General features: G+C 39.8%; 1 protein-coding gene across 1 annotated transcript; it reads left to right on the top strand.

Moving 5' to 3' along the window:
- Window positions 1-1,016: 1,016 nt before the first annotated feature.
- pgm5 (phosphoglucomutase 5) lies at window positions 1,017-26,988 on the top strand. The gene is made up of 11 exons (XM_071483215.1): window positions 1,017-1,567; window positions 3,398-3,560; window positions 3,707-3,853; window positions 4,302-4,427; window positions 4,570-4,760; window positions 6,717-6,871; window positions 15,018-15,133; window positions 18,331-18,466; window positions 19,052-19,235; window positions 23,434-23,571; window positions 25,950-26,988. Exons 1-11 carry the CDS (start codon window positions 1,310-1,312, stop codon window positions 26,037-26,039), a joined length of 1,704 nt encoding a protein of 567 aa, XP_071339316.1. The 5' UTR covers window positions 1,017-1,309; the 3' UTR covers window positions 26,040-26,988.
- The last annotated feature ends 934 nt before the right edge of the window (window positions 26,989-27,922 follow it).

Here is a 27,922-nt window from a genome sequence, read left to right as displayed (position 1 = left end):
GTGTGAAAATAAATGTCTGAAAAATATCTCCTATACTTTTTGTGATAAGTTGTTTATCTGGTAACAAAAATGTGCAATGTACTTTATGGTGCAGGGGAGTTATAATAGAAAAGGCTGAGCAGCAGTCTGTCAAATAAGCTACATTATAAGATATAATAATTGAGACAAAACTTCAAATTCATTCCCAACAAACAAATGAAAAGACATCATGGCATCAAGGGATCAATAATAAAACATTTATTTAACATTTGCACAATTTAAATCTTGATGTGTAAAGAGAAGAGTAGCCTACATGTGTTTGTTGCAGCCACAATTTAAAATTATTCTGCATAAGCCTACCAAAAGGTCAAAGTAACAAAAGAAAAAATATATATATATAATAAAAAATAAAATAAATCATGGAAACATCTGTTCAATTATTCTACTTGGGGTCTCTATTGTAGGATGAAACATCATGAGCCCCGTTCCACAGTTTCACATTAACAAGAGAAGATCAGTTCTTCCTTCCTGCCTCAAGGTCGCAGTGTTTACCAAGTGCTGGAGCGGACCTGATGCCGTCTGATGCTGACTTGTGATGGGCGACCTTTTGCTGTAAGGTTGCGAGCCAGTGATTGCAATGTCACAGATAGGCTACGATTCCATTTTGCATTTAAAGTCTCGCCTGTAGGCCCAGCAAAGGAAGTAATCTGCAGGAGGTTCAGGCTATCCTCGTTCAAATGACAGAGGAAAAGCTTGTTGTTGGGGTGTTTTGCTCGTTTCCCCACTTCTGAACTCCTGTCAGCCCTCAGTGTGCACAGCCGTACCGGGCAGTGTGAACGGCACAGACACTGGCAGTGTCCGGTTGCAGACCGAGCCTGAAACAATCCCCCTCTGCGCGCAGTCAGAGGTCTATTTTTGGCCCCAGGCTCAGCTGATTGTGGGCCTTGAGGATTCTGGCCCTCCCTGATTTTTTTTTTTCCTTTCTGTTTCAGTCAGTTGTTCAGGCTTATTAGGGAAAGAGGGAGTTGTCTAACAGCAGAGGAGAGTTTTGCTGAATGTGAACTGAGGGATGCAGCTCTCTTGGCTTTCACGTTAGTTGCCGAGGTGAGAACATTTTTGGCTGAGTGTTTGCTTACACCCCTGTGTGGGGCTGCTGTCACTGCTCTCCTCCTCCGGAACAACTGTAACTTCACTTCACAGGCTGACAAGCTCCATCTCTGAGCCGTCCACTACACTTTTACTCCGTGGTCGGACACCACCGGCAGCCAACTCCAAACCCTAACTTCAGGCTGTTAGACCGACGTCCTCCCGTTAGGTCCCGACGAGGAGGATGGAGACGAGCCCCATCCCGGTGGTGACGGTCCAAACCGCCCCCTTCGACGACCAGCGGCCCGGTACCAACGGGCTGCGGAGGAAGACAGCGGTGTTCGAGGGCAAGAAGAACTACCTGCAGAACTACATCCAGAGCGTTTTGTCCTCCATCGACCTGCGGGACCGGCAGGGCTGCACCATGGTGGTGGGCAGCGACGGCCGCTACTTCAGCCGAGCTGCCATCGAGGTGATAGTGCAGATGGCAGCTGCCAATGGGGTAAGACAGGAGAGTGGGTCTGGACATGGAGACACTGTCGTGAATTTCTTTCTCTACATGTTGGAAACACTTTAAAGCAAATTCAAGATTACACTTTTTTTTGTTTCTTCTTATTTCTGCAAAGTTTTTTTTTTATGATTAATTATTATACTGTCTTTTGACTGCATGAACAATATGACAAGTAACCATGTATGAAAACAATTAGTGATGGAAACTACTGACTGACTTGGAAAGTAGCCATGATCAGACTCCAGGAAGGTGCTTCGCTGCTTTGGAGAGCAAAGATTAAATAAACTTGCCAAGAATAGGGTTTTATCATGTTTTACCAACAAAAGTTATCACATTTTGAATTCAGGATGTCCATAGGCCTGGCTGTGGCCCGGTGGCTCTTAACCTGGAAGTTGTGGCCATTTCAGGGGGTCGCAAGATGACTGCCAGTGGAAGAAATAGGAGAGAACACAATTCTGCTTACAAAATGTGGTTTATTTTTTCGGAGAATTTTCTAATCTTCACATTTTCTTGTGGAATGAGGTATAGCTTTATAAAAAATACATATTTACATGTTACTTAACATATTTGTTCATGATTACTGTACTGGTTGATCTACCACCTCATGTCCTGCAGCATCTCCCCATATAAAGAGAAACTTGAAAGGTTCAGACTCGATGAAAGTAATGATTCGTTTTACTGGGACATGCAAACTTGTCACCCATCCAAAAAGTGACTGAACTCAAAGTGTCAGCAGCAGCAGATAGATGAAAAAAGGAAGACACAGTGAGAGACACGGAGAGGAGGAAAGTCCCCACAGCTCATATAAAACGCTTGCTCTGAGATCTTTGTGATTGGTTTGGACGTTTTCCAAGGGAAAATCTGAAGGGAATATAATTTGTTTTTGAGATCAGTCCGTTTTTCTGCTGGCCCGGCCAAATGTCTCTTGATGTCGGTCTTATCAGCACTTCCATCCATCCTGCTCTATCTTCCTGCCGACGTATGCCCCCCCTCTCTCTCACTGTTCCATCTGTTGTGGGCCAAACTGCTGGCTTTGGGGATCCCCTGTTATATGGCATTGAACCAAAATACAGGATAGTGGCAAATAGTGCAGATAACCCACCCAGTATATGGACTATTTCTTTTTTCTTTTTATAATGGCTACTGAATAAAATCTAAACAGAGTGGGGTTATTTATACATGTTCTTAGGTTATTACACACAATATTGTGCAGGCCATTTTGAAGAAGCTTCTTAGGGGTTTTCTTCATGTTCTCTCTCAGTCCTTGCAACATGCTGGATGTTACGAGGATATACACTGACGTCAGCAGAATACATTCCTCTCTAGTGAGGACACTTTTATTTAGTATGGCTGATATGCAGGGGTATTATGGGATGCTGGTGGTATTACCACTTTAAAAGTAGCATACAAATTGTAAATGGAGAGTGCAGCTCTCTTATTTAGGGATCCCTTCTGGGGCAGATTATTTGCTTTTTCAAGTGGGCTGTCAATTAGTCACCTGTAAAATAACACAATGCTTTCAGTCCAAGTGAGAACTGGCTCTCGACTTTTTCAGGTGATTGATATTTCTTTTTTTTCCAGCTCAAGAAACGCCGCGTGACATTTTTCTGCTTCCTCTATGGGAAACATAGATGGTCACTTTTTCACAAAACAATTTTCTTGCTTGATTTCATATTTATACATAATTTGAGAGTTATCCGTGTGCAGCCACAAAAGACTTATAAGACAATTTTAGCATATCAGAAAGCATTATTACAATAGATGACATCCTGGAATGATGTGTAACCAATATTGCTCCTTACTAATATCTTTGCTGTGCAGATTGGTCGTCTGGTTATCGGCCACAATGGCCTCCTGTCCACCCCTGCTGTTTCCTGCATCATCAGGAAGATCAAGGCCATTGGTGGGATCATCCTCACAGCTAGTCACAACCCTGGAGGTCCTGGTGGAGACTTTGGAATCAAGTTCAATGTGGCAAACGGAGGTGAGAAAGGATTTTTGCATTTTTTGTTTGCTTTTTCAGGATGCTTGGTAGTTTTATGACTATCTGGAGAGTCAGGGAAAATAAAACAAAATGGCAATGTTGGTCAAGTTTACAAATATTAATGTATGGTTTTATTTTGCTGCCAGGACCATCTACAGACACAGTGATGGAGAGGATCTACCAGGTGAGCCGGACACTTGAGGAGTATGCCATCTGCCCCGATCTCCGCATTGACCTCTCCAGGCTGGGAAGACAAGAATTTGACCTGGAGAACAAGTTCAAACCTTTCAGAGGTACAACACTCACTCACTCACTCACCCACTGATTCACTCACTTTTGTACATTTGTCTGTCACTAAAAACTACATATAAAAACAAAAAAAGCAGCTCAAACTTAAACTGTTAAAGCTTTTCAGTACCACTAAGGGATCCTTTATGAAGGGTTTATGTGTTGTGACTATTGGCTTTATAAATGGTTAATCAATTGTTTACTCATGCTTTATAGTTATAAGCCAATAATATGAAAAACATTTGGGTTGCCAGGTTGTGAAAAATCTCTGTGTAGTTTGTGGCATCTCTAGAAATAAAGGTCTATCCTTGCCTTTAGCTGCACATTTTTCCAATGTAAATACTTTGATTCATTATCCTTGCAATTGCACAGCCCTTCGTTCTTTAATGCACAAATGCATAGAAATAAACAAATTGCCACCCAGCACTAATCATCTCTTCTCTGTGTTTCCAGTGGAGATCGTAGACTCGGTTGAAGTGTATCTACAGCTACTGCGAAACCTCTTTGACTTTAACGCCATTAAAAGTCTCCTCACAGGACCAGATCAGCTAAAGATCCACATAGATGCAATGAATGGAGGTGAGACAAATCATCATCCCCTCATCCCCTCGCTGCTGTTGTTAATTATCTAATTAACTTCTCTTCTCTTCTCTTCTCTTCTCTTCTCTTCTCTTCTCTTCTCGTCTCGTCTCGTCTCGTCTCGTCTCGTCTCGTCTCACAGTGATGGGACCATATGTACGTAGGATCCTGTGTGATGAGTTGGGGGCCCCTGCTAACTCTGCAGTCAACTGTGTCCCTAAGGAGGACTTTGGCGGCCGCCCTCCTGAGCCCAGCCTGACTTACGCCACCTCTCTGGTAGATGCCATGAAAGGAGGCGACTTTGGCTTTGGAGCTGCATTTGATGCTGATGGGGTAAGAAATTTGGTATCTGTCATTGCTCATGCAATGTTTTTATTGCATTTTAAAACTTTTCTAGATAATTAAATTACTATATTACTATTACTTATCACTAAACTATGTGATAAGGGTGGACAAGATGATTTAACATTGTCATATTTACTTTCTCACATACTGACGATGTTTGTATTTTACCACACCATGAATACATAAAATCAATAATGGTCATAGACGGTTGCCATAAATATAAACATGTTTTTTTTTTTTTTTATCTGTCAGTGCAGCACTGACTTCATCTCCCGACATTACCACAGCTCTGACACACTGTTGTGTTTCAGAACGACAATAATGACAAAACTGTGATGATATGAATGTGACTGCATACATTGTCATATTGCCCATTTTTTCTATTAATGTTGTTGTCATTCAAAATTAAAATAAGACTTTACATAAACCCTGTTGTGACCCATAAAGACCGTTACACATGTCAACCATTGTTTCAATGTTGTTGGGGTGTTTCGACGAAGGTTTCATGTTCTAAGGAATTCTTTTTCAAAGGCCTTTTGCTCATCACACTGTCTGACATTTCCCACATGTCTGAAAGCAATGGTATGATGTTCATGGCCCTCTCACTTATTTTGTGGCATAATATAATTAAGTTAATAGTGGAAAATTTTACCTTTTCAGAGAAAGACATACTATGTAGAGGCTGAAAGAAGATATCAGTATTTATTGGTTTTATTTCCTAAGAAACATTAACAGGGCAGAGGCCTGTCACGATATTTAAATACCATGGTATCCATTGATCCATTCATAACATTACGTTTTTTTTTCATATAAAGACTGAATCCAAGTTATTTAAATTCCACCCATAGATACCAGAGATTACCTTGTTTATTTTTTATTCTTTACATTTTTTGCACTTGATGAGAGGAAGTAAAATGATGGTGCTGGAATAGTACTGTATCTGTGATGATCAAAAAAGTAGCTCACTTTTTCCACAATGTCATCCAATAGTTATTTCTACTGTATACACACACACCCCTCCCCTTTTGCAAAGTAAATTAGCTTAGCATCAGGAGAATTATATCATATCTGCTCTGTTTCTCCCACAAGGATCGGTATCTTCACAGCCATAAGCGCCAGTGGATATAATCTTACTGAGTAAATGTTTCTTTTTTGGGGTCACTGTTACATAATACTGTAACTGAAAAAAGTAGTACAGTTATTTGTGGATCATACTGTCCCGTGTTTTATGACTGGTAGCTAAAGAGGTATGCAGGCATAGTATCTTGAATTGATGTGTATTATATTTATGTACAACTTGTTTTTGCTTTGGTTAATAGCAATATTCTTCCCGTAATGGCTGGTGGTGTTGTATATTTTTCTTACTGTCAACAAATCCCATGGAAAGACCAAAACCAATTCTCTTAATACTTTCCGATTTCCCTGCCCATTAGTTCCCACAGAGGATGTTAATCTTTAAAAACACATTACAATTATATTGTTGTTTTTTTTTTTTTTTTTTTTTTTAATGGCTACATAATTTCCTAACCAAGCTGGCTACTGTAGTGGCTCATCAAGAGTAAATGGTGCATCTGTGGGGGACTATTTTCAGCTGAAGATTCATACACATAGCAAGTGAGTATTTATGGCAGCATGTGGGACTGACTCAAACTACAGTGGCCATATTCATTGTAATGAAGGAGCATGTCACCTAGTATGAAAGTGTTGCTCAGTGATGTGTTTTTAATAGTTTTTAGACAACAATGGAGGTTTATGGCACTGAGGAATAAGCTATATTAGGCCTTGGCTACATAGAGAATAGGAGGATCAATTTATTGTTAGTTTTGGTCTTTTCATAGAATTTGTTGATAATAAGCAAAATATGAAAGTGAAATCAAATTTCGTCTTAATGCAGTTCTCTCTTCATATTATTGCACTCAAAACTGTATAATGTGTTGTTGGCAGGACCGATATATGATCCTCGGAGAAAACGGCTTCTTTGTAAACCCAGCTGATTCAGTGGCCATCATGGCTGCCAACCTCTCCACCATCCCCTACTTCAGACAGCATGGTGTTAGAGGCTTTGCAAGGAGTATGGCCACAAGCACTGCCCTTGACAGGTACAACTCTCACACACACACGCACACACACACACCCACACCCACACACTCAGTCTTCTCACACTGCCCTCAAACTCTTTCCACAAACTCCTGAAGCAGCCCAGTCTCTGGAGAGGGGCGACACTCTCAGATGAAGACTCACCCACTATGAATAAGACTCTGAGATCACATACACATACTGTACACACAATCACACACGCACACATTTACTCACCGCCTATAAATGTAATCTGTTATGTAAGACTTAAGCCAAGCAGAGGGTGCTGAGTGAGAGGACGTGATCACAGCTAAAGTCATCTCCATTAACATTGTTCCAGTAGGATTGATCCCAGCACTACACCCCTCTGAGGCTTCAGCAGAATGCTACTCAAGGGGAAAGTGCCATTTAATGCAATGAGCGAACCAGAAGAGATCAACTATAGTTAGTTCAGACTATGTATATTTCAACAAAGTATTATACTCACCATGTTAAGTTTTTTCCAATTATAATTCTCTCTGTAATATATCTCTGGACTCCATGTAACCTTTTCAGAATCTATCATGTAAGGAGTCACTGAATTTAACTATTTAATTATTGATTTTCTTTATTTGTGAACAATAGACCTTAGTGAAGTACAAGGGTTTTGCCTGCCAACTCCGATAACTGTCTAAACAAACCCCTTTTGACCTCTTATCAGACTTTTATCATAGCCTCACCTTGACCCTTCACACTTTTATCTGAATAATGTAGAAAGTTGTCTGCATATCTTTCAGGTTGTGTGGTTGTCCGTCTCTATGGATGATGTGTATGCAATCGTATGTGTCATAGTGTTTGCGTATGTATGTATATTTTGTAAGAGTTGCATTCATATGCAAATGTTTTGCCATATTAAGTACATTTTTGTACTGATACAAATACTGATGTTTTTCTTCTTGGTATTGTAGATGAAATTTGAACTTGATGAGATTTACATCATTGTAATAATGGCAGCCCTGGACAAGGTTAGGCAACTAAAATCTCTTTGTTAAAGCCACTCTGGTGAAATTTTTTAGAATATTTCAAATTATTCTGATAGTGTTTTTATTTATAAAAAAATAAAAAATAAAAACAAGACATAATCTCAGTGAAGACTGTAGCAGTCTCCACCGTATGCATTTCTCATTTATCACACTGTCCCTGGTCCTTGGCAAAGACAGCATAGTCGTGGATATTGTTGGGCGTGTTTTTTTAATACTATCACTGGGGGAGCCAAAGTGATCTAATTCCACTCAGTGGGTATAATTTCAGAGAAAAAAAATGGCAGGAGTTCCTGTATTGGTATTATAAACTGTCAAGAAACACATGATTCAGTAAATCTCTGATCCAGAATATCTGCGTATGAAATGGGTTCATAGGATGACATGAGTGAGGGCCTATGTTACTGTCTTTCTTTTTGTGCACATGCATGAAATTGTTTGTGTGTGTGTTTGTGAGTGAATGTGTGCACAAGTATGTGTTAACACTGGCAGACACAAAGGAAGTGACCTCACTGCCATTCCTGATCTGTCTGGACCTCACAGTTACAAGGGAAAAGTGATGCTTTGACACCTACACACTCAGGCATACACGCACACACACACACACACACACACACACACACACACACACATACATATGCATCACTTGGACTGTTGTGTGTTGTTGTGCTGCTCCGTGCCTAAAGCTGTGTCTTATGATGTTGAACCGTAATGATCACACTGAAAGAGCTGCTTGAGAGTTTTTACTCACTGGTTCCCCTGTCAGCCTAACCTCATTATGCACAGACACACACACACTGACCTGACCTGACCTGACCTGACACATGTCCCACCACCAACATATATATATATCTCCTTCATCTCTCTTTATTTATTTCCTGTGCATTTGCCTTTATTGATGATATCATCAATTTAATTTCTTAAAGGTGCTTATGTGGTTGTGCACTTACAGTTTGATGTCTATTACAGATAATACCAACACTGCAGATAATATTATGCTGTGGTCTTTCTGAACAGCTTTGTCAGAAATACACTGCGTTGTATAAGATTGTCTTTTGTTCCCTGTTAAACTCAGTCTGATCAGTGTACTCTTCGGTATGATCACACCTACCTCTTCTTTGAGCACTTACTGACATTGTTGCAGCACAGGGTCACTTTGTTCAACTCTTAGCTTCATAACCGCCACTTACAGCACTACTGCAACACTGTGTAAAGTTCATATCTGCATGTCTTTGAAAAATCCTAGGTAGTGTTGAAGTACTTAGTAGTATGGTGTTGGAAACTGGAGCTGGCCCAAGTGTAGGCCTTTTTAGGAGAGCGAGTGTGTGTCTGTATGCTGAGTGTTTAGACTGAGCGGCCCTCCCTGCTGCGTGTTTATGCGTAGTCAAGCAAACTGTGTTATAAAAGCCTTGATAAATGTGACAGTGTATATACCGTATGTTGCTGTGTGTGTCCTGGGGGAATAAGAGAAAGGGACAGAGAGAAAAAGAGAAAAGAGTGTTTTTGTTTTCAGAGGAGCAGGGGATGTTTTGTTGTGCAGTAGACTGATTTGGATTCAGATGGACAGGAGGCAGGAGTTACAGGTGTGAAATCTTCCTTTCTTGGGTGGACTGAGGGTGTCTGCGTGTGCATGTGTCTCTCTGTGCACATACTGTAAGTGAGGGCTGATGGAAGGAGGGCAGGAGAGGTCAGAGGAAGAGAAAGTGGGCGGGAAATTTTTGGTAAAGGAAACATCTGCCTCTCCTTTAACCATTCCAGGGATTGCAGGATGCAGGGAGAAGAGAAGGCTGAGCCACTGATGTGTTACCAGGAGGAAGTCAGAGTTCTTATTATATTATATTTACATTTACTTATTTGGTAGATGCTTTTATCCAAAGCGACTTTAATGTTGTGCTGTAGCTGAAATATTTTTTGCTGTTTTAATAGCTCCTGTGCTGGTTACTAGGTTGACTAATTAGAAGACCGTGTCACTTTTAAGGCATGATGTTCTAGTACTACAGGTCTGCTTTTTAATGATTCATTTTCATCCTACGTGCCCATTGGTATTTGTATCATGTTTCTCATCATGTTTTGATGGAGTGACAAATAGGAAAAGAAGCCAAGAAACAATAAATACAATCAATTGAAACAGATATTCAAAAACAATGGTCAGTTTGGATTAATGTGGCATCAAGGAGTTATTGTGGTATTAAACAACAGCAGTTCCCAACCCTCTATGTCAAATGTATCCCCACAGCCCTATAGGAGGAGTTCAAGTGCCCCTTCATCAACAAGACCGGTCATACTCCAAGTGTGTTCATTTAAATTCATTTTAAAATAGGTGTTTTTTTAGTAGGTTTGGTCAAGTTTGCATTCATACTACATCCGCTTTCAAGCATTCATCCATTACGTTTAGCTTATGTTTATTTTGTCTTTCTTAAGTCATACACTCTTAATCACAACACATTTAAACCACATATAGAATCTGCCAGTAACTGTAGAAGTACCCCCCTAGGGAACATGTAACCCTGGTTGGGATTTGCAGTTATAGAATTGAGATGGATCTTAAGCATTCGCTGTGTTGAATTTAACACTGTCCCAATGAGGCCATACCACATCAGTTATGGTAGGGCTGAACATGAGATCCCATGTAAAGCTGCCAAGGTTGAGTTCATGTCAAAAAACTGAAAAATGGTGAGAAAAACAACTTAGAAAAACTGAAATGTTGTCATGAGACTCAGATGTTGCGTTACACACCGATATTTTGATAGGAGGCAAAATGCAGCAGGTAGCCAGGTTAAATATTTACCCAACATGTTCACTTTTCCACCTAATGTAATATCATTAAATGGTAAATATATTTTGACACAGCATAGGAAAAGCCCAGAAAACAGTTTTGAACGGATGTCAGAAAGTTACTTTGATACTGATTCCACAAAACAATGTAGGTAACAGCTATGACCATTTACAGAAGTCATCTTAGCTTTATTTTCAGTTTGGCCACCATGGCAACATCTTCAGTGTATTACATATCTGTGCTGTCCAGTGAGGGTTAGGGTTCAGGCGGAAAAGACCTCACATTTCAAGCCCAAGTAAAGCTCCAGCATGCTGTGCTTTTTGTCTCAATGCCAGTGTAAAGCTTTCAAGCCCAGGCTGTGCTCTCTCTGGGGGGGGTGAGCAGTGAGGGGGGTGAAGGGCTGAGGGCACTGGATGCTATGTTTGGTAAAATATCAAGCTAAGGCCAAAAGCTAGCAATATTTCACACACAAGAAACACAAGAAGACAGCGAGAGAAAGAAAACAAGAGAGATTAATCGATGCACGTGTGTGTTTGTTGGCAGTGAAATAGTATTGTAATGTGTGTGCATCTTGGTTTGTGTGTAAATTTGTAATCCAGAGCCTTGAGTTCAGAGGATGAGCATGGTGGAAGGTAGACATAGCTGAGCTCAATTAAGAAATCTCTACCTGCTCTTCACCTCATGGGGGCAAAGCATCCAGATCATTCAAAAGACTGACCTTCTCTTAACCCTCTTCAGTTTCATTTCATCTTAGAGCCAGTGTTGCAGAAAACCTTTCTTTTTTTTCACATGTAGCCCCAGTTCCTGATGCAGTTTTGCCTTATCCTAAAAAAAGCATTAATTAGCTCTGATGGTGCAGGACAGGTGAGACCTACTCAATGCATCAAGCAAGACGATTTTGTACACATAAAGGTAAAAGCAACCAAATATCAGTAATAATGTTTGATTGAAAGTCTGTAAAACATATTTTTGGAACTTTCCCAACCTAACCTGGTTAAGATTTTTACTCAAAGTATCCAGGTTAGCCTAAATTGTCAAAAAATATCACGTTTAGATTAAGTATTTAAGTGTTTTAAAATCCCTTTAAAAAAATCACTTAAAATTAAGATCCTTTAAAGACAGCTGGCATCATTAACTGGCACATGTAATTACATTTATATTAATAATTTAACAGCATTGTTGTATATGCAGATTTAATGAATAATTTTATGAACGTTTTTCTCAGTGTATCAATTGAGATTTTTTAACTATTTAAAAAAATACCATTATCTGATACACCTCAGCCTCCATAGTTACATGTCGGTCCTCACTTTAAAACTTTGTCACTTTCAGAACACAAATGTTGTGTTTTATATGATAAATGCACTTCACAACATATTCACTCTTTGCCCAAATTCTGTCCTTTACTGGTGTGAGAAAGTGGACATCGATTGACTATAGAGCCTCACAGCTGAGAGGTCACACCTACACACGGGGGGATTACAGCCCTAAATAGAAACCTTCCAAGTTCATTCCTTGTGTCTCTAGTCATATTCATCAGCCAACATTTTTTCTGTTTTGGCAAAGCCTGTGGAGAGACAGGCAGCATCCACTGGGTCTGGCTGTCCTGAGACAGTGTGCTCTATCTGTTTGACTGTGCTTGTGTTTGATTGTGTGTGTATGTACCAAATGCTTGTGTGTTTGGTTGACTTCAAAAAGGCCTCAATGTGATGTCAGACTCGCTCAACAGGTGCTTACCAACGTCTGCATATCATTTCTATCTTTCTATTGTATACTTTGCAGTCTTCAGAATTAAGCACACCCATTGTTTGACATGAGAAGCTTGTACCAGTGCATCTAAAACTAGAAAATACTTAATTACTGACTGTTTGTTTGAAAAATGTCATGTCATATGTGGAAGTGTAAAAGCGACCTGGCTGAACTTGCTTGTTGTTTGTGCTTTGGTCAACTGCACTGTTCTTCTGTTAAAGCTCAACTGGTACAATCATCACACTTGAGAAAACGCTATTCTCAGTACTCTCACACTGTTAACAGCAACTCTGTCCAAACATTCTTGTAACATTGTTTGAAAACTGAGCACTGATAGGCTCAGTTTCAGTGCTTGTGTTGGCCATGGACGTGCCATTTAAAACGTCAAAAGATTGTCAGAGGGCCAGAATTTCTTTTTTTTTTTTTTTTTTTTTTTTTTAGGATTGCCAGGGTTTCCGTTCCAGCTCTTGCTTCCCCAGAGACGAATAAAGCTGATTTACTCTTATTTGGTAATTTATCCCATCCTCATGTAAACAACTGTACTGTGGACGTGTAGAAACCTTGAACCCCACTCACATCCACAAATATCGCACTCCAAATTTCCACAGCACCCCACAGTTAAAGCATTTGAGATTGACATTTCTGCAGGTTTGTTTCTTTGGGAGCAACAACTGTTTTGTTGGATTAAATATTTTGTCCACTGTTTCTTTGCGGTGTCCTAAGAATTGTGTTTACATTTTGTAGTGGTTACCAAGGAGGCGTGGATAATGTGGTTGTGGAGTGATTTGTTGGGAATGAGAAGGACACTGGGTAACTAAACATCTCTGCAAGCAGACTTGGGATGGTAACTTTTATAATAGAATATAAAAGTCCCAGCCCTCTGTGCTTGGCATAATCTCTTCCACAAGCTTTTGTGGCTTAATGGATTTTCTCATAGAGGGTTTGTTTCATCATGTGAAAACATGTTGCTTTGTTGTTTTATTTGTAATCAAAGATGAATGTCTATCTAGTGCAGCACTGGACAGTAAAATTCGAGAACCTAATGACTAATGACATAATAATGATAAATTTGTAAGCATCTTCAAAAAATGCATAATTCACAATGCTCAGTGCTCAATTTCGATGCACTTTCCACACTTTCAGAAAAAAAGGTCTTGTGAAGAAATACAAAATTTCTTTCTTATTTTTGTTACGCCTTGAAACAGTTAGATTCGAACATGATTTAAACCTGATTGTTTGGCCACTGCAGGAAGTCACAGAAAGAATCTGACATCTTCTTTTAAGATGATATGGTGGACTTGCTAGGACTATCAAGGACTTGCAATATCGATATTTATTTTTGATTTGTCGTCCCGTCTAGCTGCTAAATCTTCTGCTCTGTTCACTGGCCATTAACTTTGTGGACAGGCAGTGTACAGCTGCCACTGCTGGAAACTGTGCTGCGAGAGCATTGAGAGTGAACAAAAACAGTTAAGTTGCTGGTCGTAAAAAAACCAAAACAGGAAGTGTTGCAGAAAAGCTCCTTTGAGCTGAGTAGGAACTGCAGAGTCTGTGATTGTTGTCCATTGGTTCAACACTATGAGCAACTCCTTTGACACATAAATGGTCATTTGATCCACTGTTATTACAAAAATACTTATCTATAGCACCTTTAAAAATACTGGCTGTAAAAAGCATCATGTCAGCTTTAATAAACTCACCCTGTGCATATTATTGTGGAATGTAAACTCTTCCACACATAATTAAAACCTTCAGTTCCCAGAAACAAAACTGAGGACATGACCTCAGTGTCCTCAACGATAGTTGCGACCTTGCCCATGAGGCTTTGACACTGTGCCAGTGGCTGATTCAAATGTTATTACTGAATGTAAATCGTCATGGTTATAATAACACATTTAGTTTTTAGTATGGGCAGAAAACCCCACGAATGTGTTTCAGATATTTAGTTGCTGAAAGTAGAACAGAGGATATAGCAAAAAGAGGAGGTGGGACTTTGGCCTAATTGCTGCTGATTTTGTTTGTTATTTAATATTAAGTTGTTATTCATTTATCTTGCCTGCTATTTCCATATTTGTAAATGCGTTTCAATGATTTCCTAAAGATATGCCCTTTTATAATGTTATTGTAATTCCATTGTATCCAGCCTTACTTTTCTAAATTTGCAAGTTTTATTGAATCTTTTTCTTTGCTCTTTTCCCCTCGAGTTCATTTCTTTGCACTCCCCTCCTCCCACCTATAGCACTGTCTGCACCTTTATCCCTGCTCAGGACCCCAACATACACACATATTCACATGCACACTCCCCTTCTGCCTATGTAAGTCCATGGCTCAGGTTCAAAGCAAACATCAGCTAAAAGGTTAACTCACTTTGTTCTCGCTGCCTTCACCTTATTAAATTATTGGATGAGCTGTTGGCAGATCATGCTTGTCCTACAGCATTTGGTTTGCTTTATTTCAAAGGTCAGAGGATTGTTTGTAAGCTTATCTTTAAATCAGAACTGGGGAAACTGGCTGGCGTTAGATATTAGAGAGAGATAAATACACTGTATTTTTGTGAGCATAAAGTAGACAAAGATTGTCTCCAGCTTTGTTTTTGTTTCTCTCTCTCTTTCTGCCTGTTTGTAGGGTAGCCAAAGCCATGAAACTTGCGCTGTACGAGACTCCGGCAGGCTGGAGGTACTTTGGGAACCTGATGGATTCTGGGCGTTGTTCCCTCTGCGGGGAGGAAAGCTTTGGGACAGGTATGACCTACCACACTCACTTGAATCCAAACAACAAATCCCTCCACCCATTAAGACAGATTTGTGAATTCTAAATGTCAATGTCAATACAGAAATGTATCCAATAAACACAGAGACAGGACAGCAGTAGCCTGTTTGAATGTGGGTAGAAGGTCACTGATTCAAACCTCTGGACCAGCTTGGAAAATGTGAGTGGGTGTATAACTTAGAACCCCCCCCCCCCCCCCCCCCCCCAGCAACTGTTGTTGAGGTGCCTGCAAACAAGGCCATTGCCAGAGAACTGCACTAGCCAGCTGCTGCAAGCTCAATATGCAGCAGGAACTTGCTGAAATATTCAAACAGCACATGTATCCAGTTAACTTTTCCGTGAAATTAAGGGGAAATTAAATATTATCACAACTTTGGTCTTATTTTTATAGTGTTGGCCATCGTTAATATTGGTTATGATAACATTGCGCTGACCAAACTAATTTCAAAGGTCTGGGAACACAGCACCACATTACAATGAAGTCCAATAGGGAAAGAAACACAAGACAGGTTATAGCCAAGCATTAGTAGTAGCATTAGTTGCACTGGTAGTTTTGTGTGAGGTACTGTGAGACAATGAAATACAACCCAGAAAGCCTGGCTTGAGGAGTACATCCATAGATCTGAAAGACACTGCACAGCGGTGTAAATAAAGACAGAATTTTACAACTCTGGAAAGTTATTTGTGTAATAATCGTAATCGTTTTCTTTTGTTTTATCCTCAGAAACGTCTCTGCAATTAACATGATAAGTACAGTGTTATTATTACAGTAAGGAATGAGGGCCAAAACTACAGAAATAACATCCAAGCTTTTATGAAATAATTTCCCTTTAAAGGTGAAAACATTTCTCACAATTTACCTATTCCCTTCTCTTCTTCACACTCACCAGCCTGTTCCATTTGTAAGCAGTGCATCCTGACTGCCTGTAGCTCCAGTCAGAGTCTTGTAATAGATGTGAGGGCTGTGACCCTGACTGCATGTGTAAATAATCCCCATTCTTCTGCTATAAAAGGAGACAGGGGCTCCCTGAATCACTGCAACATTCAGATCGGCCTCCAGCAGCAGTGGTTTCTATGAATGCAAATGCAGGCACATCAGAAAACATAAACAGTGTGCACACAGATGATACACATGGCTTCCTTACTTTTCCTCATCTAATCGAATCATTATCTTTTTTGGAGAGGATGTATTAGACTTTTGAGACAGAGAGAGGGGAAAAAGGAGCGGGGCGACTCATTGTGAGAAGACAAATGTTTGCGGGTGTGAACAGGACAGAAGACAAGAGAAAATTGTAAGAAAGAGAGGAGAGGGAGTTGGGAGAATCCAAATATGAGAAGTATTGACGAGGATGAGAGAAATGGAAGAAGCAGAGAAGCAGGGAGTACAGAGGACGATGGAAGCTTACTCGTTGTCTAGCCATGTAAGGCCAAAAGCTCAGAGAGAGCCCTGAGTAGTAAATCATCAGAGTTGCACACCGCTCCTGCTCTTCACTAACTCCCATACACTAATTGATACACACACAAAATGAATTATTACCCCCGCCAAAAAGGTTATATTTTCACCTGTGTTATTTGTTTGTTGGTTTGTTTGTTTGTTTATTTGTGAGCATGATTACGAAAAAAAGTAGTGAACCGATTTGCACCAAACTTGGTGGAGAGTGTGAGGCACAGGGAGGCACATAGTGAGACAGGGATAAGATAATGACTACAGCCAGTTTCCTAACAGCTGTATAATGCTACACTTGGACACAGACCTAAGAAGTAGGCCTACACTCCTTGTTTACAGTGTTTGGTCGTTAAAACAACAGTATGTAGTTATGTATACTGTGAAAGATACATACTATCTTCCTGTTTTTCCTTGTAAAAAATAAAATGCTGCCAAGCAGCTCAGTCCATTTTCCACTTGAAGGGAAACATTACAACATATTGATCGAACTGAAATGTCAGTGTCCCTTTAACAGATACCTTTACTGTGCAGCTGTCTTTGAGAACAGACTGATAGCTCCCCAATGAAGGAGACTGATGAAGGGTGTGACCCCTCTGTTTGTGTGTATATGTGTGTGTGTTTTTGGGTGGGGAGTGGGAGACATTAGTTGTATGAGGTACTCGGTACATCTCCAAGCCCAAGCACTCTCTGTTACATTCGAGTTAAATACTAGGCCAAAGTGAAGCATATTTTTTTTATATTTTCTTCTTGTGAGTGAGCAAATATGTTTAGAATCTAACCCTGTTATTGGAGAGTCTTTTGTTTCTCTTTACGGTAATTAGTAAAATTGCCAGAAAAAAAGTCATTTTCCATCAGTGTTCTGAAGAAACTCTGCAGCTCCATTTTTGTGTTTTTTCTTTGAGATTTTGGGAAATACACTTATGAGAGTTAAATGATAAGATCGATAGTTACCACTCTCATATCTGTCCGTCAAGTAATGGAGCTGGAGCCAGGAGACTTTTATCTTAGATTAGCAAAAATACTGGAAATAGGGGGAAACAGCTTGCCTGACTCTATTCAAAGATTTTTTTTTTAAATATCCACCAGATGTCTTATTTCAGAAATTTTGTCGTCAGTACCAATACCATTGAAATTCCATGATTCTTGATACTGTGGCAAGAAAACAGTAAACAACTGAGGTGGCTGCACACATACACAAATGCTTGCGTGCATGCTTGAGTGTGTGCATGCATGTCTGCTTGCACCTCCGAATAGTCAGTGTGCAAGCAGCAGTTTCAATTGACTAACTAGGTGACAGACCCACGGTGTGAAAATATTCATTTAAAAAGTCAGCATTTTATTTTGACAGACTGAACTGTGATGACTGTAGTAGCCTGCTAAAGTGAGCACGTTAGCCTAAACAAACTAACATTAACCTCTGTGAACGTTGTGTGGGGGTTGTCTTGCTTTTTTTACAGGAGGTTATATGCTGCACTATTTATTGGTTAGAAGCAGTGACTTAAATAGCGCCAAGCTAGTTTAGCCTCACCTTGTTTCCAGTCTTTTGCAAGGCTAAGCTAAAGGGCTGCCAACTATTTTCTTCTAATCCCTAAAGACTGAAGTTCTGGGTGTCTTACATCTCTCCGTACACAGCCAAGTTACGTAATGGTTATCTGTTATCTCTCATCTCATGTATGACTCATCAAGAGTTGTGATATTTTTGTGTGTTTCTTTCTACTCTAGGCTCAGACCACATTCGTGAGAAAGATGGATTGTGGTCAGTGCTGGTGTGGTTGTCCATCATGGCGGCCAGGAAGCAGGGTGTGGAGCAGATCGTCAGAGAGCACTGGGCCAAGTTTGGACGCAACTACTTCTGCAGGTAATCAGCTAAATAAGCTCCCTGTCGGTCTATTCTTGTTTTAATCATTGAGCCATTTTCCTTGTTTGAATCATCATATCTTGAATTTATGTGAATCTGCACGGCCTGTGATTGACTTCATGATTCACTTTTCCCAATAGTCTCAATCCCTTATATATCCGTATCCTTACCAAAGCCAAATATGTCTCCCAGGCCTTCACCTTCATCCATCTCCCCTCCAGTCCTCCTCACTGGTTACCACTTGTTCTTATTTTAACCTCTCCCCTGTGAGCGGCAGAGATAGTTACTGTAGTCAATGTTCCCACTGACAGTTGCTGCAGCTTTTCATGTTCCCACAGAGAGCTTTTCTAAACTGATGTACATTTCCCACAACATGTAGCTGGAGGTCAGGCTGAGCACGAGACGACAAAAAAGTCTGCAAAACACAAACATCTGTCATCATATAACCATTATAGTAAAGATATTAGTACATTAAACCAACTTGAAAATGTATTAGGAAGGAAAAAAATGAATACAGTAAAAGTGTTAGATATGGTTATGTTGCGTGTGTGTGAACAACATGTTTGTGCCCCATGTGATTGTCAGGTTTGACTACGAAGGCCTGGATCCTCGTGCAGCCTTTTACTTGATGAAGGATCTGGAAGCAGTAATCTCAGACAAAGCATTCACCAGCCAGAAGTTTGCTGTAGGAGACCACGTATACAGCGTGGAGCGAGCCGACAACTTTGAGTACATCGACCCCGTGGATGGAACAGTGGCCCGCAACCAGGTCAGTCTGGGAAGAAAGCAGGATGTGACATGACAGAGTCAGACAAGTGGAAATGAGGAGGGATGAAAGGAAGTAATATAGAATTTCAGGGTTGCACCAATCCAATACGCCGGGTTGGTATCAACAAAGGTACTGATCTTATAAAGTAGATCAGGGGTCCACAATAAAAATAAAACTTTTTAGCTCCACAACAATCTGTCACCTCTGGTTACATAAGAATGATTCCAGTGAGTTACATACGGTGAGGTGAAGAGATATTAAATTTAGACACAAGCACTGGTATCACTTAAGTATTTGGTATTAGCAGATTCTCTGAATTTAGGTATTGAAACTGGTACTGGAAGAGAAAAAGCTGAATTGGTGCATCCTTGCAGTATTTCCATAATCATCATTTTAAACACTTGAGAAGGAAATCTAACCGAAAAAATGTGATTGTAAACTTTGATACATGGACTTCACATTGATCTATAACTATTTCCATTGATTAAAATGTGAGATGAGTGTTGTTGGTACACAACACTGACATACTATAGTTTAGGGTATTTCACCCTGTGCATATGTTTCATACACAAGTTTCTTCTGAGGGCAGCCTATGTAGGAAGTTACCAATGATTAATATGTTTCAAATACTAAACACTTACATCAACATTTAAGTGGTACTACAAGAAATTCAACAGCTGATCAGCATTAGCTTATTACAGATCTATCATATTGGCATTTATGTCAGTTCTTTTTGTACCAATCCAAAGATGGGTGTGGCTACCTTATGCAACAGCAGCTGGACTAATGAGAAACTTTGCACAGACTCCAGACTTGTGGTAATTCAGGTCAACCCAACATTAAATTGAGTTGGATTAGAAAGCGTGAGCCGAGAGCTGGTTCCTTCCATGTCAAGTCTGCCTGAAGACATCTCACACTTGCAGTCACACAGTATCTCCCTCTTGCTCTATTTCATACACATGCAGTCGTTCATCAGCTGTTCGTCAGCCAGGCCACCCACTTAGCCTCAGCGCTGTCTCATCAGAGAAGTTCCATGTTTGGACATGACAGACTATCTTCCATTTTAGACTGTAAACATATGCATACAAACAGACATTACATACAGCATGTAGCCCCATTACTACACTGATAACTCCCTCGGTCACCATAACCTCCCTGTATCCCTCCCTCCCTCTCTCCCCCTCCATCTCTGTGAAGTTTACCCAGCTGACTCCCTCTGTTCTGCCCAGAAATGTGTGGAAACTCATTCCTGGCGTCAACACTTCTTAATCTGTGCCCCACCTAATACCACACAAACACACACACACACACACACACACACACACACACACACACACACACACACACACACACACACACACATATGCTTGCATGACCTACACGTGTTCGCACTTGTGTTTGCAGGGAACTTTGTCCATCAACTTCACCATACATATCTTAATAGCGTAAAGGTGGGACATCTCTCGCTGTCCCACTGCAAATACTCCACTGTGTTACCATGGTAACAGCAGCTCCACAGCTAGTCAGTCAGTCACCCCAAAATGTGATTTAACCTCACTGGTAAATCCTCAGTCGCCCCAGTGTGTGTTATTACAGCACACATTCCTCCCAGGACAGAATTATATCAGCTGTCGTCTCACTTGCAGTCTCTCCACTGCAAGTGTGTTTGAAGGGGGGAAAGCTGGCACATAGACACGAGCACACATGCACTCAAGACAAAGTATGGGGGATTTACACGGTAGTGACATGGCAGCCTTTTGTACTGGCTACTGAATTCATTCTGCATTGTCTGCATATCTTCCAGATATGAATAAAATAAAAAGCACTGCCATAGAACCTGTAATACCTTCATGCATACTCTGTTTTTGGGTTACTTTAACTTTTACTTTAATGCAGTATCTGCCAACACAATGTGTTTTTTCAGGTCTATTTTAAGAAGTCCTTCTGGAAATTTCTCCCATCTCCACGCATGGTCTCTGGAGCTCAGCCAAAGTGACAATCAGGTTCTTGGTCACCTCTGTTACCAAGGTCCTTCGATTGCAGTATATTGATTGATTGATTAATTGCAGCATAAGGCTGCAACATACCAAAATGTTAATGTTAAAATTGAGGGGGTCTGAATACTGTCAGAAAGCAATGTACCTAAGGCTTGCCCTGATGGCATTCTTCCTTTAGAAAAATTAGTTTGCTTTTCTGTTTCTGTTTCTGTCTCTGTAGCAGAGCCAGAAATCAGTAGGTTTTCTATGTCCGTTTTATATATAATAAAGTTTATATAGGAAAACAGATTCAGGTCTTAAGACAACTTTGATAAAAAATGTTGTTACTGAGTTTTACCATAACATTAGATAGACAGACACACAGACACACTGTGGCTGGTATGTGGTCTACTCAGGGCCTCTGAGCTTTGCAGTGGACATTGTTTCTAACAGCTTCCTGATAACCGTCACTCTATTGTTAGAGATGAGCTGACATAGTAACAGAGAGAAAGACAGACAGGCGGACGGACATCTCTCATTATCGCTGTCTCTCCACACCCGAACTCTGACATGTTATCCTCCTTTGCCAAACTCAGATTAGGAGGAAAGAGAGGGGTGGTAGAGTTACTTTTCTTTTAGTGCAATGGACTACAAAAAATGTAGCTGAGTTTTAAGAGGTTAACAGTGATTAGTCTGAGATGGGGTTACTGTTGGACGGGGGTGCTGCACCCACTTGACTTGTTTCTGCTATAATAGTTCATAAAAATTCTTCAGTACTGCTCTTAAAATAAACTACACACCCTCTGTCAATATGAAGACATGTGGTTTATCTTTATTGATGAACATGAATATTTTTGACAGTGGTACTTAAGACAATTACACCACAGTCAGTCAAGGTAAAAGTATCTAGGGTGTGTATTATGAAAACCATTATGACCTCTCTTCTCCTTGTTTTTTCTCAAAACATATTACTGTCTTTTCCCCAGAGCTTGTCTTTTGCTCTAATGGGATAAGGAAAGAGGCGCTGTGGAATGTAGGACAGATAAGAGTCATCACACATTCATTAGTCAAAGAGTCTTATCTTCCTTACGTCACCCAGTGAGAGCCGTAGTTGGTTACCCCAACGCAACAACATCCTGTTTTTCCTGAAAATGTTGAGGTTAAGTTCAAAGAGATAACAGTGGAGGATGAGGAGGAACTTCATTAGAAACAGTGGAAACACAAATGTGATGAGCTCCTGAAATAAACGGTTAAGAATCACCCTTGAATTTAACATTTGAGTACTGGCGTAATTATGACCTTACATAACTTCATAGACAGTACTGTTGTGGATACAAGCATGCTGTAGTGTATACTGTAAAGGAATCCAGTTTGAGTCCCAGTCCGAGAAATACACACAATGTTAGTGACATCTAGTGGATGTTTGCAGTTACTGCATATTAAAGAACTCTGTTCCTGTACTTGACCACGACCAGTTTCACCTCCACCAAGCACAATATGTTTTCACCTGTGTCTCTTTTTATTTTTTCAGCAGGATTATGCACTGAACAATTTGCGCTGAACTTGGTGGAAGTAGCCATTAAATTTCGGTGCAGATACGGCTTGTTTACTAAGAATTTGATCTTTTTTTCTCTGAAGTCTGGCCCATGTTATTTGTCATTGGCCTTGGCAGAGGTCTGTGCTCTGTGAGTGCCCTTCTAGTTTCCTGTGTTATTTTGCCAGTATCATCAATTTGCATATTTGGAACCCAATGAATAAGCAAGTAGTTTATTTTATAAGAGTAAATAAACTTGTAATACAGAGGGTAGGTAGGATTTGTAATGATATATAAAGATTTATATTATATGATGAAGCTCATGGTCATTATCATTTATGTTGCACATGATTTGTGGAATGAAGCTGCAAATTTAGTTTTGTACACTTTGCCAATAAGATTATTCAGTCTGTGCTGTCAGAATATTTTCATGTCGATCTATTGGTCATTTGGTAATATTACAAGCCCATGTAGGCTACCGAGCATTTGCTGATTAAATACACAGGTATTAAAGGAGTTGCAGTTCTTCATTGCATATCATTATAAACTGAACACTTAGGTACTGGCTGTCTGTTTAGCTGTTGGTGAAATTAAATTATAGTCATGGAAATTCCAGAGCATCTATTTTGGCTCTGTTAAAGTGTGGTTGGCATTTGTCATTATTTTATTTTGGTTTGTATGTTTCTAGGGTTTAAGGATCATCTTCAACGATGCATCGCGCCTGGTGTTTCGGCTGAGCGGTAGCGGTGGAGGGATGGGTGCCATCATCCGCATTTATGCTGAGAGCTTCGAGAGAGACCCTGAGAGACACAGCAGAGAGACACAGGTACATGTGATGGTGTGTCTGTGTGCTTATTGTGTTTGTGTGTATACATATACTGTCATTGAGTGGCTAACTAGAGTTGTTATTACCACTTGTACACTCATCCAAAAGGAGCCATTTAATAGTAGCTACTCATACAGGCTTGTCATCATAAAACCAGTACTATCAAAGCTGTACTGACTGATATTAGACAATAGCAGAAGTTACTTCAGATTCTGGATGTCACATATCAATCATCTCTGCTGTTTTCATCTAGTCGTGTTTTTGGCACTAATTTACTATTTCCTTCTCATGTCTTTAAAACAGAATTGTTGTGCTATTACTTTCCCTCATCACTTCCTTTGTTCTCACCACCTCAGAAGCCAAATGCATTAAAGTGTTTTGACCTACATGTGTGACGACTGAAGTTAACTGACCTGTAGACTTTGGAGTGATTAGGAACACTGCCTTCTAATGTGGCTATTGATGTTGGGATAGCAAGTGTAGTTGTACCCATGGGCTGTAAAGATGAAGTCATGATGGCTAGACGGCCTCATTTATGTTTGGCCACCTTACTGAGCTTCGCCAGTATTTTCTAAATCTACAAGTCAAAGGACAAAAGGGACAAAGGACAACCAGTAATGTCAGACTTTGTAGTGTCATAAAATGAAAACTTCAGCATCAAAGATGTATTCCAGCATTGCTGATGTATATTAGATATAATTTAATTTGGGAGTAAGAATGTAAATATTAGGGGACAGCAAAATCAACAACACAGTGATACAAGCCAAAGATTAGATATCCATTGTGTAGCCTATGAAAAGAAAGGTACATTTATTAAGCACTGACTGTAACATAGCAGCATTCCTCTGGCTAACCAATGGTAATTAATATAAAAGCAAGAATTGATTTGCCTGCTATATTTCAACTGGTATGGCCCTAATGTTAACACTGTCATTTTATTTTCCCTGTTCCCGTTGGTTGACCTGCACTGAACCCTTCAACAGTCTGTTGTTAACTTTAGATCATAACTAATAAAATCATAATAAGTTGCTAATCATTCTGCCCCTCACCCAACGGAGATAAATCACCTGAGAGGACATACATGATTAGCCAACATGCTCATTGGGCTAGATTAAAAGTACCGCAAATACTTTTATATATGCAACACTGAGCTGAGCAGCAGAGGCACAGGCTGTGTGTGTGTGTGTGTGTGTGTGTGTGTGTGTGTGTGTGTGTGTGTGTGTGTGTGAGTCTACAACCTAAATGATATAATTAAGTTTCACGTTGTGCTTGTGTTTGTATGCTTAAGCTGTGTAGTGTGTGTTGGGCTGTGTTTTCCATTGCAAACCCCTATGCAATGAAGGGTTAAAAAAATAACACTATGACACAAAACTCCTGAGGCAAGTCATATAAGTTACATAAGTCTTGAGCAATGTTAGTGGCATGTGCAGTGCAAATAAACAAACCAAATAGTATAAATGTCCTGTGTTTTGTTCTCGGTCTTCATTCATTCTTTATGTTAGTTTTGCTGCACCTGATCTGGTTTAAACACCTGTCATGGCGCAACTCAGCATTTCTTCATAGCTTATTTCTTTATTACACCCAAGTGTTCTTGTTGCACACATTTTATGAATGAATTGTCTGTAACAAGTAACAAGAACTGGTTGATGAACAAGGCTAACGCCTCTGTAAAACACGCATGTTTTCACAGAGTTTATAGGACAAGCATGACATAAGTCAAACCAGGTTATTGGTGCTGAAATCTGTTTATCTGCATTTTGTTCTTAGGCCTGAGGCTGACATGATATCTACCACGCAGTATATACCGTATAAATATATATAATTTGGTGTGAGCTGTGCTATGGCTGCTTATAATATAGTGCTGAAATGTAAGTTCACATAGTGTCATAATCTAAGATTTCTTTCTATTTGCTATGAATAAATCAAATCACATTTAAGTTTTTCAACTTATTCAAAGATAATTCATTGGTCAGAGATGCAAATAATGCACACAAAGTAAAAAACAGACGCCAGAAAAAGCTATACATTGTTATATTTTGACATTATGTCCTTTATCTCCTTCCTCCTCAGCTAGAAATGTCTTCCCAACTAAGATTCAAAGAGTTTTTCAAATTTTGTTATGGACTGAGAGTGACTCACTGCATGGTAGCAGGTGGTCACAGCTAAAAACATTCATTAACCAGTCAGGGTTTCAACCTTAAAGTTGAAAAAAACATTCTGATCATGAAAGAAATAGTACCTGAATTTGTGATTTTTGCTAATGTCCAAAAGCGCCTTTAAACTCCAAACATTCCTCCCTGCTTGAAAACAAAACATCATCCGTCACTGTTGAATGATCGTTGCTGAAAATGTTTTGTGCTGTATGTTTGTCACTGCAGGTGGTGCTGGGTCCTCTCATTGCCATTGCCCTGAAGCTCTCCAACATCCACGAGAGGACAGGACGCCGTGGCCCCAACGTCATCACATGAGCAAGCGGGGAAATGCACACATGCATGCACACACATGCGCATTCATCCAGCTGCTCACACAGACAAAAATCCCATCAAAATGTTTCTGACATTTTAAACATGCTTTCTCTGTAGCTTCAGGTTCATTTTTCAAGATGACTAAACTGAGGGTGCTTACTGCAGGAGTTTATCTCTCTACAAGAAAATTAATGTTGCACAATTATCTCAATTGTTTATTGACCACTATATTAAAAACTAGCGTAGTGTCAGTGCCTAAAACAGGGAGGCTATTTAATTATCTCAAAGGATAAATAAGGAAAAACGTGTAAACAGCAAACCAGTTATCATTGTGTAGACTGATGTTAATGTTTGTGCCTTGTTTTTATCAAGACGTATTGACTGAGGGAGCCTAAGAGAAGTTGTCCTTTTTTTTTTTTTTTAACTCACGCTGTTTTTGTACAACAGTACAGTGTTCACTTTTCATATGCTTGTACCCATCCTCTCATATACAGTACGTCACAGTGTTTTGGGGTTTTTTTTCAACCATTTCATGCAGAAGTAATATTTTTTTTCCAAAGTGTAAAATAAAAGTGGCATTGCATCACAACTTATATAACACAGTGAAGTGAATTCAAATGTTTGATATGAAATGACGTTAAAGCATATCTTGCTCTAAGAAGAAGCGGGAAGTAGTCACACTCATGTTTACTACCTTAGGAAGGGGGTGTTCAAAATGTAAAATAATGGTGCCTTAGCAAGACATGGAATGAAGAAGAAAAATATATTCTAATATGATTTTACTTTTTTTTCTTTATTTTGTCAGTCTAGGCCTTTGGGAATGCCACACAACCATATATTTTTTTTTTTTTTTTTTTTAATCCAAATAAACTTTTTTGTGTGTAGTGGATGTTCTTTTAATTGAATCAGACAGGTCTAATGAAGACAAATAAAAACATGAGTGAGAGAGTTTGCCCTGAGGCATTTTTGGATTTTAATTAAACAGATTTTTCATAATTTAGAGCACTGTGTTGTGCCAATACTATATATCACATGGTGATTGTTGAGGAAAAGTAGGCTTTTGTTTGCCAGGTGCAGCACCTGCTTTTGAACCGAGTGTGGAACGTGTTGAAGCTGTTGTGTTGTGATAAGAAATGAAAAGGTTTGATCTTTATACGACCTGAATGAGACACTGAGAGCAGGAACTCATAAACACAGTGATTGCCGTCATTATGAGTTGAGGATATGCCAGTGGATATCCGCAAGGATGTGTTCACTCAGTCAGCCAGGCATTACCTGTCAGCCATTACAGGTTATTGCCCCATCCAACTGTTTTATAATGTCATGGGTTATTTCTGAGGTTGGCTGAGCATCAGTGCCAGTTTATCACCTTTGAATTTGTCACTAAGAAGACGGTTTAGGTAGTAGCTGAAATTGTCCATGTTTCAGAGACTCCTGTCTAATAGGTAGGGGCGTGCTTAGATAAATATTTTCCTTTCAAGTACTTGGTGAATTTAGATAGTGTTAGTAACCCCCCCCCCCCTTTTTCATTTATGAGCTGCAAGGTTGCATACCAGTGCAGAACATTAATGGTCCACCAGTGTTTTTATTGTGGTGAACTTTTCAACTGTGCTGTCAGGTGTACTTCAGAGAGAACACATAATCTTTTAAAACAGCCTGTTAGGACAGCTCATGTGTGTCATGCACAGCAAATGTACAAATTCAGCAAAGACTGAAAAGACTTTGCCTCAGCCTCAGCCTTATTGGCCGAAGTTAGGGCAATAGTATATAAATATAACCAGTGGACCACTGACATAGTTGCAAATATTTTAAATTCATAACCAAATTAAGAGCTAGTAGTTTTCAACCTCAGTGGTAGTGGCATAAAAATCTAATGTATGTTGTCG

The sequence above is a fragment of the Trachinotus anak genome, unplaced genomic scaffold (assembly GCF_046630095.1).
Source record: "Trachinotus anak isolate AG129_WGS33_773 ecotype Australia unplaced genomic scaffold, CSIRO_AGI_Tana_v1 ptg000008l, whole genome shotgun sequence".
Taxonomy (NCBI): domain Eukaryota; kingdom Metazoa; phylum Chordata; class Actinopteri; order Carangiformes; family Carangidae; genus Trachinotus; species Trachinotus anak.
Note: the sequence above shows the minus strand (reverse complement) of the source record. Positions and strands in the feature narration are given on the sequence as shown.